The sequence below is a fragment of the Gavialis gangeticus genome, unplaced genomic scaffold (assembly GCF_001723915.1).
Source record: "Gavialis gangeticus isolate Ggan-Ray unplaced genomic scaffold, GavGan_comp1, whole genome shotgun sequence".
NCBI classification, from domain to species: domain Eukaryota; kingdom Metazoa; phylum Chordata; order Crocodylia; family Gavialidae; genus Gavialis; species Gavialis gangeticus.
The window spans coordinates 57,402,267-57,417,438 of NW_017729024.1; the positions used below are offsets into that span (position 1 = coordinate 57,402,267).

The 15,172-nt window shown below is 41.2% G+C and overlaps 1 protein-coding gene across 6 annotated transcripts in view; it reads left to right on the top strand.

Moving 5' to 3' along the window:
- NRG1 (neuregulin 1) overlaps positions 1-15,172 on the top strand; it is a 356,475-nt gene that overhangs the window by 287,645 nt on the left and 53,658 nt on the right. For all 6 annotated transcript variants that reach the window (XM_019517122.1, XM_019517123.1, XM_019517117.1 and 3 more), the window contains one exon: positions 3,774-3,903. In XM_019517122.1, coding sequence (XP_019372667.1) covers positions 3,774-3,903 — 130 coding nt within the window. The remainder of the gene's footprint in view (positions 1-3,773; positions 3,904-15,172) is intronic.

Here is a 15,172-nt window from a genome sequence, read left to right on the forward strand (position 1 = left end):
TCTGGGCTAGTTACAGATTGAGTGAAATCTGCACTGATGACCACCTGCTCTTGAACACATCATTTCTTCTGCTGCATGGGTTGAAGTGAAATTTAACACCACAGTTATAGTGTTTCTTAAATTTAATTTGTAAAAAGGGCAAACAGTATGTAGACCAAATACGGTTTACCCACTCATGCATCTTCTGCAAAGAAAAGCAAAACTCACTCATTTAGGAGCCTTTTTTTCTTAATCTTTTCTTTTCACTGCAGTTATAAACACAAGGCACATTGGGACTGCAGGACTAGTCTATCAGTAATGCATAAAAAATATTTAAGATTTATAGGACAGTTTTGAACATATAATGCCAAATTCAGGAAGGGGGAGGGGGGGAGAGTTGAGAGCTCCTGGCAAATGTTTGTAAAGCCCTTATATCATGGGATTTTTTTTTGAGAACTACCCTTTCTTTCTCTCCGTAGCAGTTGGTTCAGATCAACTGCTGCCACCCAGAGCTCAGTTTACGTCAGCTGGGAATTAATTGCTACTTTGAAATTCCACAATGATCAGTTTTGATCTAGCTGCTGCTTACGAAAAAAGTGCTCCACCAGATGACCAATGCAGTTATAGAAAGCTATAGACTCGCTGTCTACAACTATCTTTATTCTTCAGTTTAGACAAGAGCATTCCATTAGCCTTCATGGGAGCAGTTGCCTCTGTTGGCAGGGGCTCAGGTGGACAAGATAGTTTTTACCCCTAAATAAATGCATTAGCTTTCAGAACCATCTTCAAAACAATAGTCTTATTTTCAGGAAGAAATATTTTAAAGAACAGAAAGGCAGTCATTAGGTAGTCATGATCTATAGGTAGGGCTTTATTCAGAGGAGAGAACTAAGCTTACCTTAAGTTATACCTCCAAGGCTTCTTTATATGTCAGCATCACCTAGTAAGACTCTTCCTCTGTTAAATTTACACATCACAAAGACAAGATTCAGTTCCACCTATTGGGTGTCCAAGTGAACTTAAACACCTAAGTGTGATTCTATTTCAATCTTATCAAGTTCCTGAAAATTCATTAATGCATCTACTTATGTAACGCATCATTTGACCCTTAAGACTGAGTCAAAAAGAAACAGTGAGGAGAAGGACCCACCCATCTTTTCCTGTTAGCTGTTTCCAGGGACTTGAGCAGAGTGGAACAGAATCACACATGGTCATCTAAATCCAGTTACCTGCCTAATTGGTGGAATAGGACCTGCCCCGGAATGTGTGACTCAGTAAAACCAGGCATATATCACACTCCCCTACAAGGCTGACCACCTGCCTTGTCCTTGCTAGGTTAAATAGTCCAGTTTAACTCACATTAGCCAAAACGTTAGCCAGTACTTTTGAAACAGGACATTTTTCCTAGTTTAGCCCTTACCTCCGCTTACTCAGATGTACTTGGAATTAACTCATGTCCTATGGGGCCAGAGGAAAAGAAAGTATTGTCACCAGGCATCTAATAGTTAATTACTTGTATTCCATTAGCGCTAAGAGGCCGTAATCAGAACTGGGCCCCAGTACAGCACAATGCAGCAAGTGAGTATAACTAGCATTCAGAAGAAAGCAGGGCATGGAAAACAATAAAAGGAATGTATCTTCTTGTATAAATGGGTCAGCTCTATGCACAGCGAGCTGTGGGTATGAAGAACTCGGAAGGGAACAGGGCAGTGGCTTCCTGGACTAGTTAAGAGAGGAGGTTCCATGAATACAAAGTATCAGGGAAGAAAGCACACAAGTGCTTGCTGGAGCTCTGGGGAAGGTGTCAAATGGGTGTCTGAGGCTGGCAGTGTTGAAAGAGCAAGGAAGTAGATACTGGAGGAATGATATCAGATGATAAATACGGCCGTGTTGGACCAAGGGTGGAAGTGAACTGAATACCCTGCCCCCATCAATCCTGTCTCATTTAAACAAGGGAGTTGTGGACTTGAGCATGTTGGAAAATGGCAACTGTGATTGCATTGCACGAAGTGGGTAGTGGTATCTTAAGTAGCCAGGCTCTCCTCTGTTACAGCAATGCATGTTAGATGAACTGACAGTGGAAAATGACTGAAAATCAAATGGTACTAATACAGTCTCTCAGAAAAGAGAAAACAAAATGGTCAAGTTCTATTTCTGTGGATCTGGCCTGTAGAAAAACCTGTTTTCTTTCAAGCGCATATGCACTGCAATTGGTAGGTAATCTGCCTCTTGCTACATATAAATATTCCCTTGGCCCAAATAAAATGTTAAAAATCACTGCACCCAAATTGAGAGCTGTCACTTTCTGTACCCTAATATGACTCTGATGTTCCATCCAACATAGTTTTAGTATGGACTGATTATCATCCTCTGACTGAAGAATCCAAATGAGCAGGAATTAAGCATTTCCTCTTCCTGATTTTCAGACGGTCGTTGAGGGTACCTTCCTGTTAGAATGATGAAGGTTATATCAGCACGTGCCTGTTATTGAAAAGGAACTTCACCAAGAATGCTTCTGACACTGGAATGAATAGTGCTCCTAGACGAATATGCACAGCTGTAACTAACGTCTGTGGAATATTTGTGTGCATGTAAAATATATATAATATAAAATAGCTCTGAGACAGAATTTATCTCTAAGCAATCATGCTGTTAACATGTGCTCAGCACTTCGATAAAATGCGTACCTGTTCTATAGCCACTTCTCATTTGTAGATTTCTTTATACAGGAAAAAAAAAGTGTCATCCCTGTTTTAGAGGATGAATTGACTTGTCCAAGGTCACACAGCATATCAGAAGAACAGTTTTATTTTGTGTGTGTGTGTGCATGCATGTGTGTGTAAATATAAGTGTGGGGGGTGTAATATATACATACAGCAGCATGGACTGTTCGCTTGAGTATTTATGTAGCTTTTCAGGTGGGTTTTGCAGCCCATACTGAGTTCTATGCTCCATTACTACCAGTACCCACTCCAGCTAGTTTGAAGTTACACCACACTGCAATAATTGTAGTATAGGCCCATCCCTAGTTTCATTCACCCAGACTACATTTTTTTTCTAACTGTGGTGCTATAGGCTACTCAAAAAGGCTATAATTTATCATGAAGTACAGTGATCCCCTTTAAAAATTCTTTGGTTTCCCTGAATAAATTAATCATACTGCTCCAGGAGTTGCAAAACTCCCTATGTAATCCCCAAACTGGGTGGAATGAAATGTAGGAAATACTGCACAGGTAATTTTGTCTAAGACAAAATTAGAAACCTGCTTAGGAAAATTATGATAGGCTTAAATTAAGGTTCAGAAAATGAAATTTAATAATATTTAACTGGTTTAACTGATGGAAGAAACACTGTGGGAGCAGTCAGTCCAGGCCTGCCTTATGGTAGGTCTTATACAAAGATAGAGTACACAACAGCCACCACCCCAAATGTCCCATCACTTGAGTTATTTCATGCAATTAAAATAATATCTCTTAAATTACCCAGTCCTTATAAATAATATGTCCTCTAGCTCTAGGAGAACTTAGAGTTACTGGTGGGTTGTTATGTGTGGAATTTTTTATTCTTCTCAATTGTGTATGGATCATTAAAAAAAATTATTAACCTAATTATGCTTTCAAACTGCTTTCCAGGACTCAGTGGTCATTCTGGAAGGCAGATAATTAAAAAAAACTCACCACTTCTCCTCAAGCCCAGACCTCCAAGTCCTCCCATTTGTGCATAAATGAGTACTAAAATATAAAGACTCTTCGGGGGGAAAATCTAACTCTTATTCTTTCTCTTCTCTCTTCCAGCCACTTCTACATCTACTACGGGGACAAGTCATCTCACAAAATGTGACATAAAACAGAAAGCCTTCTGTGTAAATGGGGGAGAATGTTACATGGTCAAAGACCTTCCCAATCCCCCAAGATACCTGTGCAGGTAAGAATTTTTTGCTTCTTTTTCTGAACCGTGAAAAGATACATTGGCAATTAACAAATATTTCAGATAGTCCCTCTGTATAGTGAATAAAAGATGCAAACAATTGATTGTGCTTATATGTTGTATTAAAAAGAACAGATTGTTAAATATCAATGGAAACATTATTTGGAAAATGAAGTGTCACTATAAGAAATTTTGTTTCAAGGTTAGATGGCTTTTTAAAGGCACCCTAATAAGGTCAGAATAACAGGAGGAGGAGTTACTGTGGTAAATGTATAAGTCTGTAATGAGTCATGTGGATTGTCGTGTTAACTTGTCAGTTGATGCCCACATTTCATTCAGGCAAGTACATAAACAAATGCTTATCTTCAAGCATGTGCTTACACACCTTCCATTCTTCATGGTCAGTTTTATTGTCACATATCTAAACTGGAACATGCTGCTGCAGTAGCCCATTCTTCTGGATAAGATTCATTATTAGAGACAGTTTCTATGATACAGGTTTTTCCTGTTGTCTTAGCAAGTTTTATACCTTGTACATTTGGAACTAATATTTTGCTAATAAAAGACCAGAACCCAAACCGCTATGTGTTCTGAATTCCTGCTCACTTCACTAGGAGATAAGAGTACTAGCACCTCTCAGAACTGAACCTTCAGGGAATATTTTTGTAATATTGGCATTTGCCAAACAGGCAACAGGGGCCAGTCAATAAGATATGCAATCTGGTAGAATCACATAGATTTCAAGTCTTATAAAGACTGAACATCAAAACCAAGCAATTGTAATAGGGCTTCTTTTTGCAACATAATAGACAGAAGGGCTGTGGTGGATACATTGCTTTCACATGGAAAATAGGAGAAAGAAATTGCTTCTGGAAAATAATGGCTGCATTCCATTTAAACATAAAAATGCCATGTTTTTCTTCACCTCAATTATGCATTTTTATGCATGGATCTTACCTGCAGTTAGCCAGTTTTTTTTCCCATAAATTCCCCTGCTGGTAGAATCATGATCATTTCATTTTATACCTGTCTATAATAATTGTTAGTGCTATTAAAGTGTGTAAATAGAGTGCTGATTTTGGAGGGGGGCAACAATTTTTTACTGAAGTTACATAATCATTATAATCATCTGCAGTACAAGATGAGACGGTTTAATACTACATCCCTAAGCATACACCAGCAACGTTTCCATTCCTTTACCTAATTCCCAGCTGCCATTCATTCAAAACCTGTTCCAGCAACCAGAGGCTGTGCACCTGAGCATTTAAGGTTAATAGGTATTGCACTGTTGATTTTCAGTGCCACTCCTTCCTTGCTGGGCCTCAGGACAATTTTTAATGTTTCCAAGCTTATGACAGTATTTATACTTCATTGGTTTTTAATTTTACCAAAGTTACTTGAATATAAGACAACTCTGAATATAAGAAATCCCTGAATAATTAATACATTATAATTTGTTGTAATTTTCCGGGTATGAAATCTAATTATTTGAGGTTTGCCTTGAATTTCTCCTCCACCCAGTGCTACAGCAAGTAAAATAAATCTGGGGGGTCAAATGGTCCCTTTGCCCTCTTTCCCCACCAACTTCCTCCCCTGTAGTCCCTTACTGTCAGACCCTGCTCTTCATGAACACATGGAAGTGAAAAGCAAATTTGAGAACACTGACCCTGAAATAAAGTTCATCCAGAATTGATGCATTTTACCTTTTTTTAAATGGCTGCAAGTTGTAACAAGCATTCCATAAACATGCTTTTAAACAGCACTTTTGTACCTACTTAGATTTGAGGGGGGGAATTTTTTGTGTTCCAGGTCATATTAACCAGATCAGTTCCAAATCCTTTTGACTGAGCAAAACTCTGTCATTCAAACACAATATGTGGTGCTGCAACTGGCAAGTATCTTCCACCTGAAACTTTTCAGCCTGGGGCTTCAGATACTTCCAAATCCATTGGCAAGCATGGACAAATACTTCCGAATCTATCCATGCAGGCCCAAGCCCAGAGGCTTGGGATTCAGATGCCCCCAAGTCTTGTTTGCTCTCATCCAAAGGCCACAGGAGCAAGCTAAGGAGTAGTCCATGAAGTAGGCATGTAGCCAAGATCCTCCCACTGGAAGCTGGGCAGTGGGAAGCTAATTACAAGACTCTCATAGGGTGTCCTGTCTGCAGTGCATTTGGACAGAGGTTTGCCCTCCACTATACAATGCCACTTAAATCCATTTGGGCTTGGGTACCAGACCAGTGCTGTGACTACATTTGATCTTAGCCCCCAAGAGGACTTGCATTTTAAAGCCGTTATATTAGCTGAAAGTTCATTGGGCTAGGCCCCAGCAGAGTCAACAGCATTTCAAGCGATGATGACCGCGCAGCTCCATGTGCTAATTAGTCCCATCACTCATGACTGGAACCGAGCATTATTGTCACAAGTTCTGGGATCCTCCAAAACTATGTGCAGATGACATGCAGGGCAATTTGGTCTGGCTCCATCTCATGGAGGATGGGGCCACACTAATCAGATGCAACAGGCAAACAGGGGGAGACAGAGGAATTCTGTGTGAACTGTTTAGGGCCTCATTTGTTAATGTTTGCTAGATATTTATGGCTTGTGAAGAAACAGGAATAATTGGAAATGGGAACGAAAGCTCAGGTATGGGAATGAAGAGAATGTACAAACGTATTTAATGTAGTGACTCACCATAACCTTGAAAAGAGTTAGCACTGAGGAGGACTGAACACAATGGGTCCTACCATGTGCCTTATTCAGATGGGCTACATTAACCTATTCTTACGGTAGGTTCCCATCATCATCTTGGGTTTTTGGCTTCTCTGCATCTTGAGGGTAATACATTTTCCAGACTGTGCTGCTCTGTTCCCAGGGCCAAGATCACCTTGAATGGCATTGTATAGTAAAGGGTGGAGACCTGTCTGATGCACTGTGGACAAAGTGTACTAGAGCCTCCCGATGGGAGGATTTCAGCTACATGCCCATTTTATGTAGATAGCAGATTTCTGTCTAGCTTGTTCCTGTGGCTGAGAGCAAGCAAGGCTCAGGGGCATCTGAACTCCAAGACCTCTAGGCTTGGGGCTTGCATGGATTCATGCCATGGATTTGGGAGTATCTAAAGCCCTAGGCTGAAGAATCTGGGAGGGAGAATACTTGCCAGTGATAGCACCACATGGTCGTGAGCAACTGAATTCTGCTTGGCCAATAGAATTTGGAACTGATTAATCAACTTCATAGTTGGTTCCCATTGCTGACCGCTTGCTACTTTTGGCAGCAGTTTAATGATAGACTGTGTATTTAATGAGGTTTCCTTGTATGCAAATGTAAGATGACTTTTTTTTGCTCAGGGTGGTCAGGGAAAAAAACCTCATCCTCTGTTCAAGTAAATACAATATTATTTTTTATGAAGAATGATAGAACCATAGAAAAATAGGGTTGGAAGAAACCTCAGGAAATCATCTAGTCCAACCCCGTGCTCAAAGCAGGATCATCCCCAACTAGATCATCCCAGTCAAGGTTTTGTCTAGCTGGGTCTTAAAAACCTTCAAGGATGGAGAGTCCACAACCTTTCTGGGTAACCTGTTCCAGTGCTTCACTACCCTCTTAGTGAGAAAATTCTTCCTAATATTTAACCTAAACTTGCCTTGCTGCAACTTGAGACCATTGTTCCTTGTTCTAACACCACTAAAAACAGTCTAGCTCCATCCTGTTTTGAACCCACCTTCAGGTAACTGAAGGCTGCTATTGAATCCCTTCTCAGTCTTCTCCTCTCCAAACTAAATAAGCTCAGCTCCCTCAGCCTCTTCTCATAAATCACGTGCCTGAGCCCCCACACTATTTTCATTGCCCTCCTCTGGACTCTCTCCAATTTGTCCACATCCTTTCTGTAGTGGGAGGCCCAAAACTGAACACACTACTCCAGATGTAGCTTCACTACTGCTGAATAAAGGGGAATAATCATCCAATTTGTCTAGGTCACTCTGAATCCTAGCCCTACCCTTCTGCATATCTATTACACGTTCCAGCTTGGTGTCATCTGCAGACTTGCTAAGGGTGCACTCTGTGCCTCGTTCCAAGTTGTTGATGAAGACATTGAACAAAACCAGCCCCAGGACCAACCCCTGAGGCACTCCATTTGATACTGGCTGCCGTTGACATCTGAGCCTGATGCTCCAGCCAGTTTTCTATCTACCTTATACTCCATTCATCCAGCCCATACTTCCTTAGCTTGCCTGCGAGGATGTTGTGGGAGACCATATCAAAAGCCTTGCTAAAATCAAGGTATACCACATGCACAGATCTCCCCACATCCAGAGCCAATCCGCTCATCATAGAAGGCAATCACATTGGTCAGGCATGACTTGTCCCTGGTAAATCCATGCTGTCTGTTCCTAATCACCTTCCTTTCCTCCAAGTGCTTAGAAATGGATTCCTTGAGGATCTGCTCCATGATTTTTCCAGGGACTAAGGTGAGGCTGACTAGTCTGTAGTTCCCTGGATACTACTTTTTTTCCTTTCTTAAAATGAGCAGTATGTTAGCCCTTTTCCAATCATCTGGGACATCTCCCGATCACTGTGAGTTTTCAGAGTTGATGGCCAGTGGTTCTGCAGTCACATCAGCCAACTCCCTCAGTACCCTTGCGTGCATCCCATCTGGCCTCATGGACTTGCATATCTCCAGCTTTTCTAAATAGTCCCTAACCTGTTCTTTCACCACTGAGGGCTGCTCACCTCCTCCCCAAACTGTGCTGCCTGGTATAGTAGTCTGGGAGCTGATCTTGGTTGTGAAGACCAAGATAAAAAAGGCACTGAGTACTTCAGCCTTTTCTGCATCCTCTGTCACTAGGATGCCTCCCCCATTAAGTAGGGGACCCTCACTTTCCATGATCTTCCTCTTACTTCTGATGTACTTATTGAAACCCTTCTTGTTACCCTTCACATCCCTTGCTAGCTGAAAGTCCAGTTGCCCTCTGGCCTTCCTGTCTTCATCCCTGCATGCCCAAGCAATATTCTTATACTCCTCCCTAGCTGTCTGTCCAAGTTTCCACTTCTAAGCTTCGTTTTTGTGATTTAGTTTACTGAAGAACTCCCTGCTAATCCAAGATGGTCTTCTGCCATACTTGCTAGTCTTCCTGCACATCAGGATGGTTTGTTCCTGCACTCTCAGTAAGGCTTCTTTAAAGTACAGCCTGCACTCCTCCCTCTCAGACTAGCTTCCCAGGAGATCCTGCCCAGGAGTTCCCTGAGTAAGTCAGTCTGCTTTTCTGAAGTTCAGAGTCATTACTTTGCTGCTCTCCTTCCTTCCTTTCCTCAGGATCCTGAATTCAATCATCTCATGGTCCCCGCTGCCCAGGTTGCCACCTACTAGTACATTCCCCACCAATTCTTCCCTATTTGTGAGCAACAGGTCAAAAAGAGCATGGCCCCTAGTTGGCCGCTCCAGCACTTGCACCAGAAACTTGTCCCCAGCATTCTCCAATAACTTCCTGGATTGCCTGCGCACTGCTGTATTGCCCTCCCAGCAGGTGTCGGGGTGATTGAAGTCCCCCATAAGAACTGGGGCCTGTGATCCGGAAACTTCCACCAGCTGATTGAAAAAAGCCTCATCCACCACTTCCTCCTGGTCTGGTGGTCTGTTGCACAACATCACCCTTGTTGCTCTCCTCTATGACCATAACCCAGAGACTTGCGACAGGCCTATCTCCAGCTTCATACTGGAGATCTGAGCAATCATACAGCTCTTTTACATACAATGCAACTCTTCCTCCTCTTCTCCCTTGCCTGTCCTTCCTGAACAGTTTGTACCCATCCATGACCATGCTCCAGTCATACGAGTTCCCACCAAGTCTCTGTTATTCCAATCACATTGAGGACTTTCAATTCTTCCTGCTTGTTTCTAGTGACTAGTTGATTGCCCTGATTTCTCAGGAAGTATGAGAGCACATCCTCTGTTGCCCCCTCCTGCTTGCTCTTCCTGCTTCCCCACTTACCTCAGGGCTTTGGTCTCCATCCCCCAGTGAACCTAGTTTAGAGCCCTTCTCACTCGGTTAGTGAGTCTGTCTGCAAAGACACTCTTCCCTCTCTTTGTCAGGTGGATCCCATCTCTTCCTAGCAAATGAATGTCCCAGACTCTCTGACATAAAGCTAATTCTTCAACATAAATGGAAAATAGTCACTAAATCTGGAGGTTGAGTAAAAAAATGGATGCAAGTATCCAGATTTCTATTTTGGGCAACCTTCTGGGCATTGCCAAAAATATCTGGGATAGAAAATTGAGAGAGAAAATCAGAGGGCCAGATTGAGTTTTTTATACTAAGGTGATGTAAACGAAGCCTTATTTTGAAGACTCTTTTAATTAGTAGTATTTCTGCTGTATTTTCTGATAGTTACCGGCACAGGAACCACCTATACTGTAACAAAACAAGAGAAATACGTTTGCAGTAAAGTGACTGGAGAATATGGAATGTCCTTTAAGATACAGAATACTTGAAGGGAAAAAAATAGCATTCTTTTCTTGCTTATTTAAAAATACATTTATCTAATTTTAATTCCACTGTTAACTAAAATATCTGTCAAGTACACATTGCCTTTCTTCTACCATGATAATAAATCTTTTAGCAAAATATATCTGTGGAAACAGAAAACTTAAAATGGGATACTTGCTTTTCATATTTCTGCCTCAGTAACAAGTTCACATTTTTTCCATATGGTCCATCTGTTGAGAGCAAAAACAACATTTTTAAAGCATGAGCCACATCATTCTAAATCGGTTTTATCCCTAACCAAAAAACATGACTCAGATGCACAATAACCATGGAATTTTGCAAGTGACGCCTCAGGTCATCTATAAAATATTCCCTGTGAATTTGTCTCTCATTGTTGAACTCTAGAGCTATGTACTTAAAAGTGCTCTCCACAAAATAGATCATCTAATAATAAATACTGGGTCAGATTTTGCTGTCATAGATATATATATGTGAATTTTGAGTAACTTCCTATGGCTTGTTTTTTGATTCATTCTTAAAAGAATGAAATCTACAACATGCTATAGCTGAAATCTGTATAGCTGTATCTACAGCAGCATAAGCCTCATATGTTTCACGTGTAATTTAATTATGGTTCTGAACTAGACAGAATCATAGTGAAATATAGAAGATTAAAAAGACTTTGTTTTTTTGATGAGATAATGAGGAAAATGTAAAAAAAAAATGGATAGGAACCTAAGTCCCATTTTGAAAAGTGACACAAGCACTTGGAAGCCTGTAGCCCAGTGATTTTCAGCAAGAATTAGATTTTGAAGCATCCATGTCTCTTCAGAATACGACATACACCCCAAAGTCATTTCTGTGCTTTTGAAAATTTTTCCCACAACCCATTGCAAATAGTAGATCACATGATATTTTGCGTACCTATAACAGTGCTTATTTGGAGTGCCTCTTATTTGGAGAAGACTTCATTCCTTTTATAATTTTTTGAAGATTTTTTATTAAGCTGATTTTCTTACTAGGAAGCAGAATCATTTGTGTTGCCTCTACTGCTGCTGTTCTGTAAAAGTGACTTTGACCTATAGTTTCAGTGGTGGTAAACAGTGCTTCTTTGTAAGAAAAAGGCAATGCTAGTGTAATGTAAAGATAATAAATTGCATATTTTTTATAATATAGCTTATTCCACATCCATATTGTTTGCAAATGGAGTGGGTAGAGGACAAAATATTGTGATGACCCAGAAATCAATGAATTGTCAAAGAAAAGGAGCGGTTATCTCACAGTGAAAACTGAAAGCTTTCCCAAAAGTGAGCTGAGGCAGTGTTGCTTAAGTTGTTTTGCCTCAAGTCATCAAATGCAAAATACAGCATTTAATTAAATGATAAAAAATGCCTTTTCCTGCTAAATTCCTGTGTAGAGCCAAGAGACCAATGAAATTAATTGTTGATTTCAAATTACATATACTGTTAGTCCCAAGCATGAGGGTGCTTCAGTGCGGGGACTTTCTTTACATGCCGTATTGCAAAGTTTAAAATTAGTAAATACAGAAATCGCTCAGGGTTAGAAAAACATTTTTTCTAATGAAACAAAGACACATGCTATTTATTTTTTACTTAATCCATTTCATTTCATTAGTAAATCGTTTTAGTAGCTTGTATTCAGCCTGTAGAAGAGCTGAGGCCAAATTAATTTTTGTTACATAAACATATATTCAGAGCAACACTTTGTTTTTTCTGTGGCCTAATTGTAACTTTCATAAGTGTACCTGAAGGCAGACATTGTCCCATGAAAAGGTAAGCATTGCTTTTTATTTTTGAGCAGTTAAATCCCTTTACCACACATGATTAATCTGAAAAGGAATGGAAATGGAATATTCATTGTAACTCCTGTCTACACTAGTTCAGTCTGTTCCTGTTTCCAGCAAAAGGTGCAGTAACACCAGTGTTGAAAGTGGTTTAAGTATAGGCAGAAACACCAGAAAGCTGTGGGAGCATATACATGAGCTCAGTAGACTAGTTTACTCCACAGCAGGATAGTATTTGTAAACAGTAGAAGTAAAAACTCAGCAGTGCATGTGTAGACACTGCCCCAGCTGGCTGGAGCATGAGGGTACTTCAGTGCGGGGACTACCTGTTGGCTAGCCCTGCACTGAAGCACCTTCATGCCCCAGCCAGCACCTCCACAGCACACTGAGCCAGGGGAAGTCCCAAACTGACATACTCTCCCCTCATAGCTGGAACTGCTGTGACCTGACTCAACATCTTGGGATCCCTGCACATGTGCAAATGTGCAATAAGTACCAAAGTTTATTGCATCACATTAATATGCACATGTAGACACAACCTGTGCCTGGAAAGTCAAACCAGGACAGGCTGGAAACAATTTAATGTCATCTGCACTAGCAGTTCAAGAGTTCTGAACACCAGTGCAGCTTCTCCTGCTGTTGACAGTAACAGTTTGCCAGCATAGACATCAAGGCTGTTTGTTGACTTGCTCAGTATTTTCTAAACCACATTAACTAATTGCATCACACAGTTTGAATCAAAGTTCAATTCAAATTAAGGGTTGATAGGCAATCATTGACCATCACAGCTGGGGGCACTGGCTATAGGCAGTCTATATACTTAACAGACCAATAACAGAGGTTGGAACTAATTAGGAGGTGATAATAAGCCTGCTTAAGTGCTGCTACATTGTTACAGTTATCTGAAGTGCTGTTCCAGATGGGGTAATTGACTTGATACTTAGGGTGAGGTGGTGTTGGCACACTTGACTTTGTAAAGGTGTTATTTTGTGCCTGATAGACCCTGTTGTGTTACAAAAACCCAAATGAGTTCCATTTGCTGGGATTAGGCAGTCAAGGTTCTTTGGGTAAATCCAATATCTTGTATTAGACCAACTCAAATAGTTGAAAAAATTCTTTTTGCAAGCTTTCAGGTGCAAATTTGTCAGGCTGAGGAAGTGTGATATTTGCAATGCTTATCTGATTATCTGAGTTCCTAAGGACTATTTTTCCTAAAAGCAATGCAGTGTATACATGTTAATTAATACAGTTTAAATGGCCTATTCAGACTGCCCTATTCTGCACTAACTTTAATTCAGATTACAGACCTCCGTGTATATACAGTGATGACTGCAGTCTGGATTCAGCCTAGAAAAACGTAACATCTATAAATGGCTCAAGCGAGCAAACACCACATGTTAAACCCTGAAATACAGAGGCAGCAGAAATACTGATTGTATTCATTTAGAGTTGCCTGAATAAGGATTTTGATATTTGGCCCCATGTGTCCCATCTCAGGGTAGACATGAGATTATGCAGAGCTTGGTAGAGTACACATGTAATAACATCAACCTGATGTAAGATAAGAACTGAATTTACAGTTTAAAACATGTTGTTGCTGTCCCTCTCCCTCACCCGGTTGCTAAGCTAAATCCAAATACCACAGTCTAACCAGTGGCATAACCGTTTTATGAAACCTTTATCCTTAGTAGAATCTCCTTTGATTAATTTATTTATGACAGTGCAAAAGCATCCCTACTGAAACCAGAGTGCTTATATGCTGAGTACTAGGCCTGTGCAAAGCATCTACTTTCCACTTTGGACTTGGATTCAGCTGATTTAAGCAGGAGCATGTGCACCCCCTGAGCATGGTGGTGCACCCCCCCCCCATAAAAACCCCTACCGGCGGCATCTGCAGGTAGTCAGTCATCACCACTGGCCGCCGCAAATGTTGCTGGCGGCATCTGCGGGTGGTCTCTGCCCCACGGTCAGCGTCCCGCTGCTGACAGCACCAGCAGCATCTGCAGGAACTCGCCACTCACCACCACCAAGCTTCCACTGCCACCACCATGCTCCTGCCACTGCCATGCCCCCGCAGCCACCAGGGGCATGGGTCATTCATGGATTCAGGGGACAGTGATTAGATTCAGTGATTCAAATCACTGTCCCAAATCGATTTGGCCGAATCTGATTAGGAGATTCAGCTCTCGCCGAATTGGCCGAATCTCCAAATCAGACAGGCCCCAGTGAGTACAAGGCTTTTTTTCTTTTTTTTAAGAGCCGGGAGCTGGGGCAGGTGCAGCAACCATTGGAGGGGGGGTGCTCAGAGGGGAGCAGGCAGGGGATGGGGCCTGACGGGGGTCCTCCATGGTTCCTCCTCCCTCCACCAGACCTCACCCCTGCCCTCTACTTACTGCCACAGAGTCTGGGTCCAGCTCCCTGTGGTGGCAAGTAGGGACTGCCCAAATCTCCTAAGCTCTCTGAATCTTTTTTGAATCGATTTGGAGAGCTTTGAATCAATTCATACATTTTTATTGGTCTTCTGATTCGATTTGGATTCAGAGATTTGGCCGCCGAATCAGGCCATATTTCCTCTGAATCAAATCAGCACCCGAACCTTTGCACAGCCCTACTGGGTACATTGCTTCTGGGGACAGCTTAAAATCAGTTCTTTTAATTAACAGACTGGTCACTACAGTGAATCATCTTGGAAAAGACGCGTTGAAAGCCTCAAAATACACCATCCATTGAAAATAAAATTCTGTATGACATACTTGGACAATTTAACACTGCTTTTCTGGCACAGTGTGTTATGTACAAAATTCCAAAAAAGTATACAGACATACTGTAAAAAAAATGCCATGAGTGTGTTAGTCCACTGCATTGTTAATCAATCTTAGAGATAACTGTGGAAGAAAACTTTAAGAAGCTAAGCAAGAAACAAGTAAGTTTTCAATAGAATTAAACCCTGATGAGTTGAAGGAGGACTGTTCCAG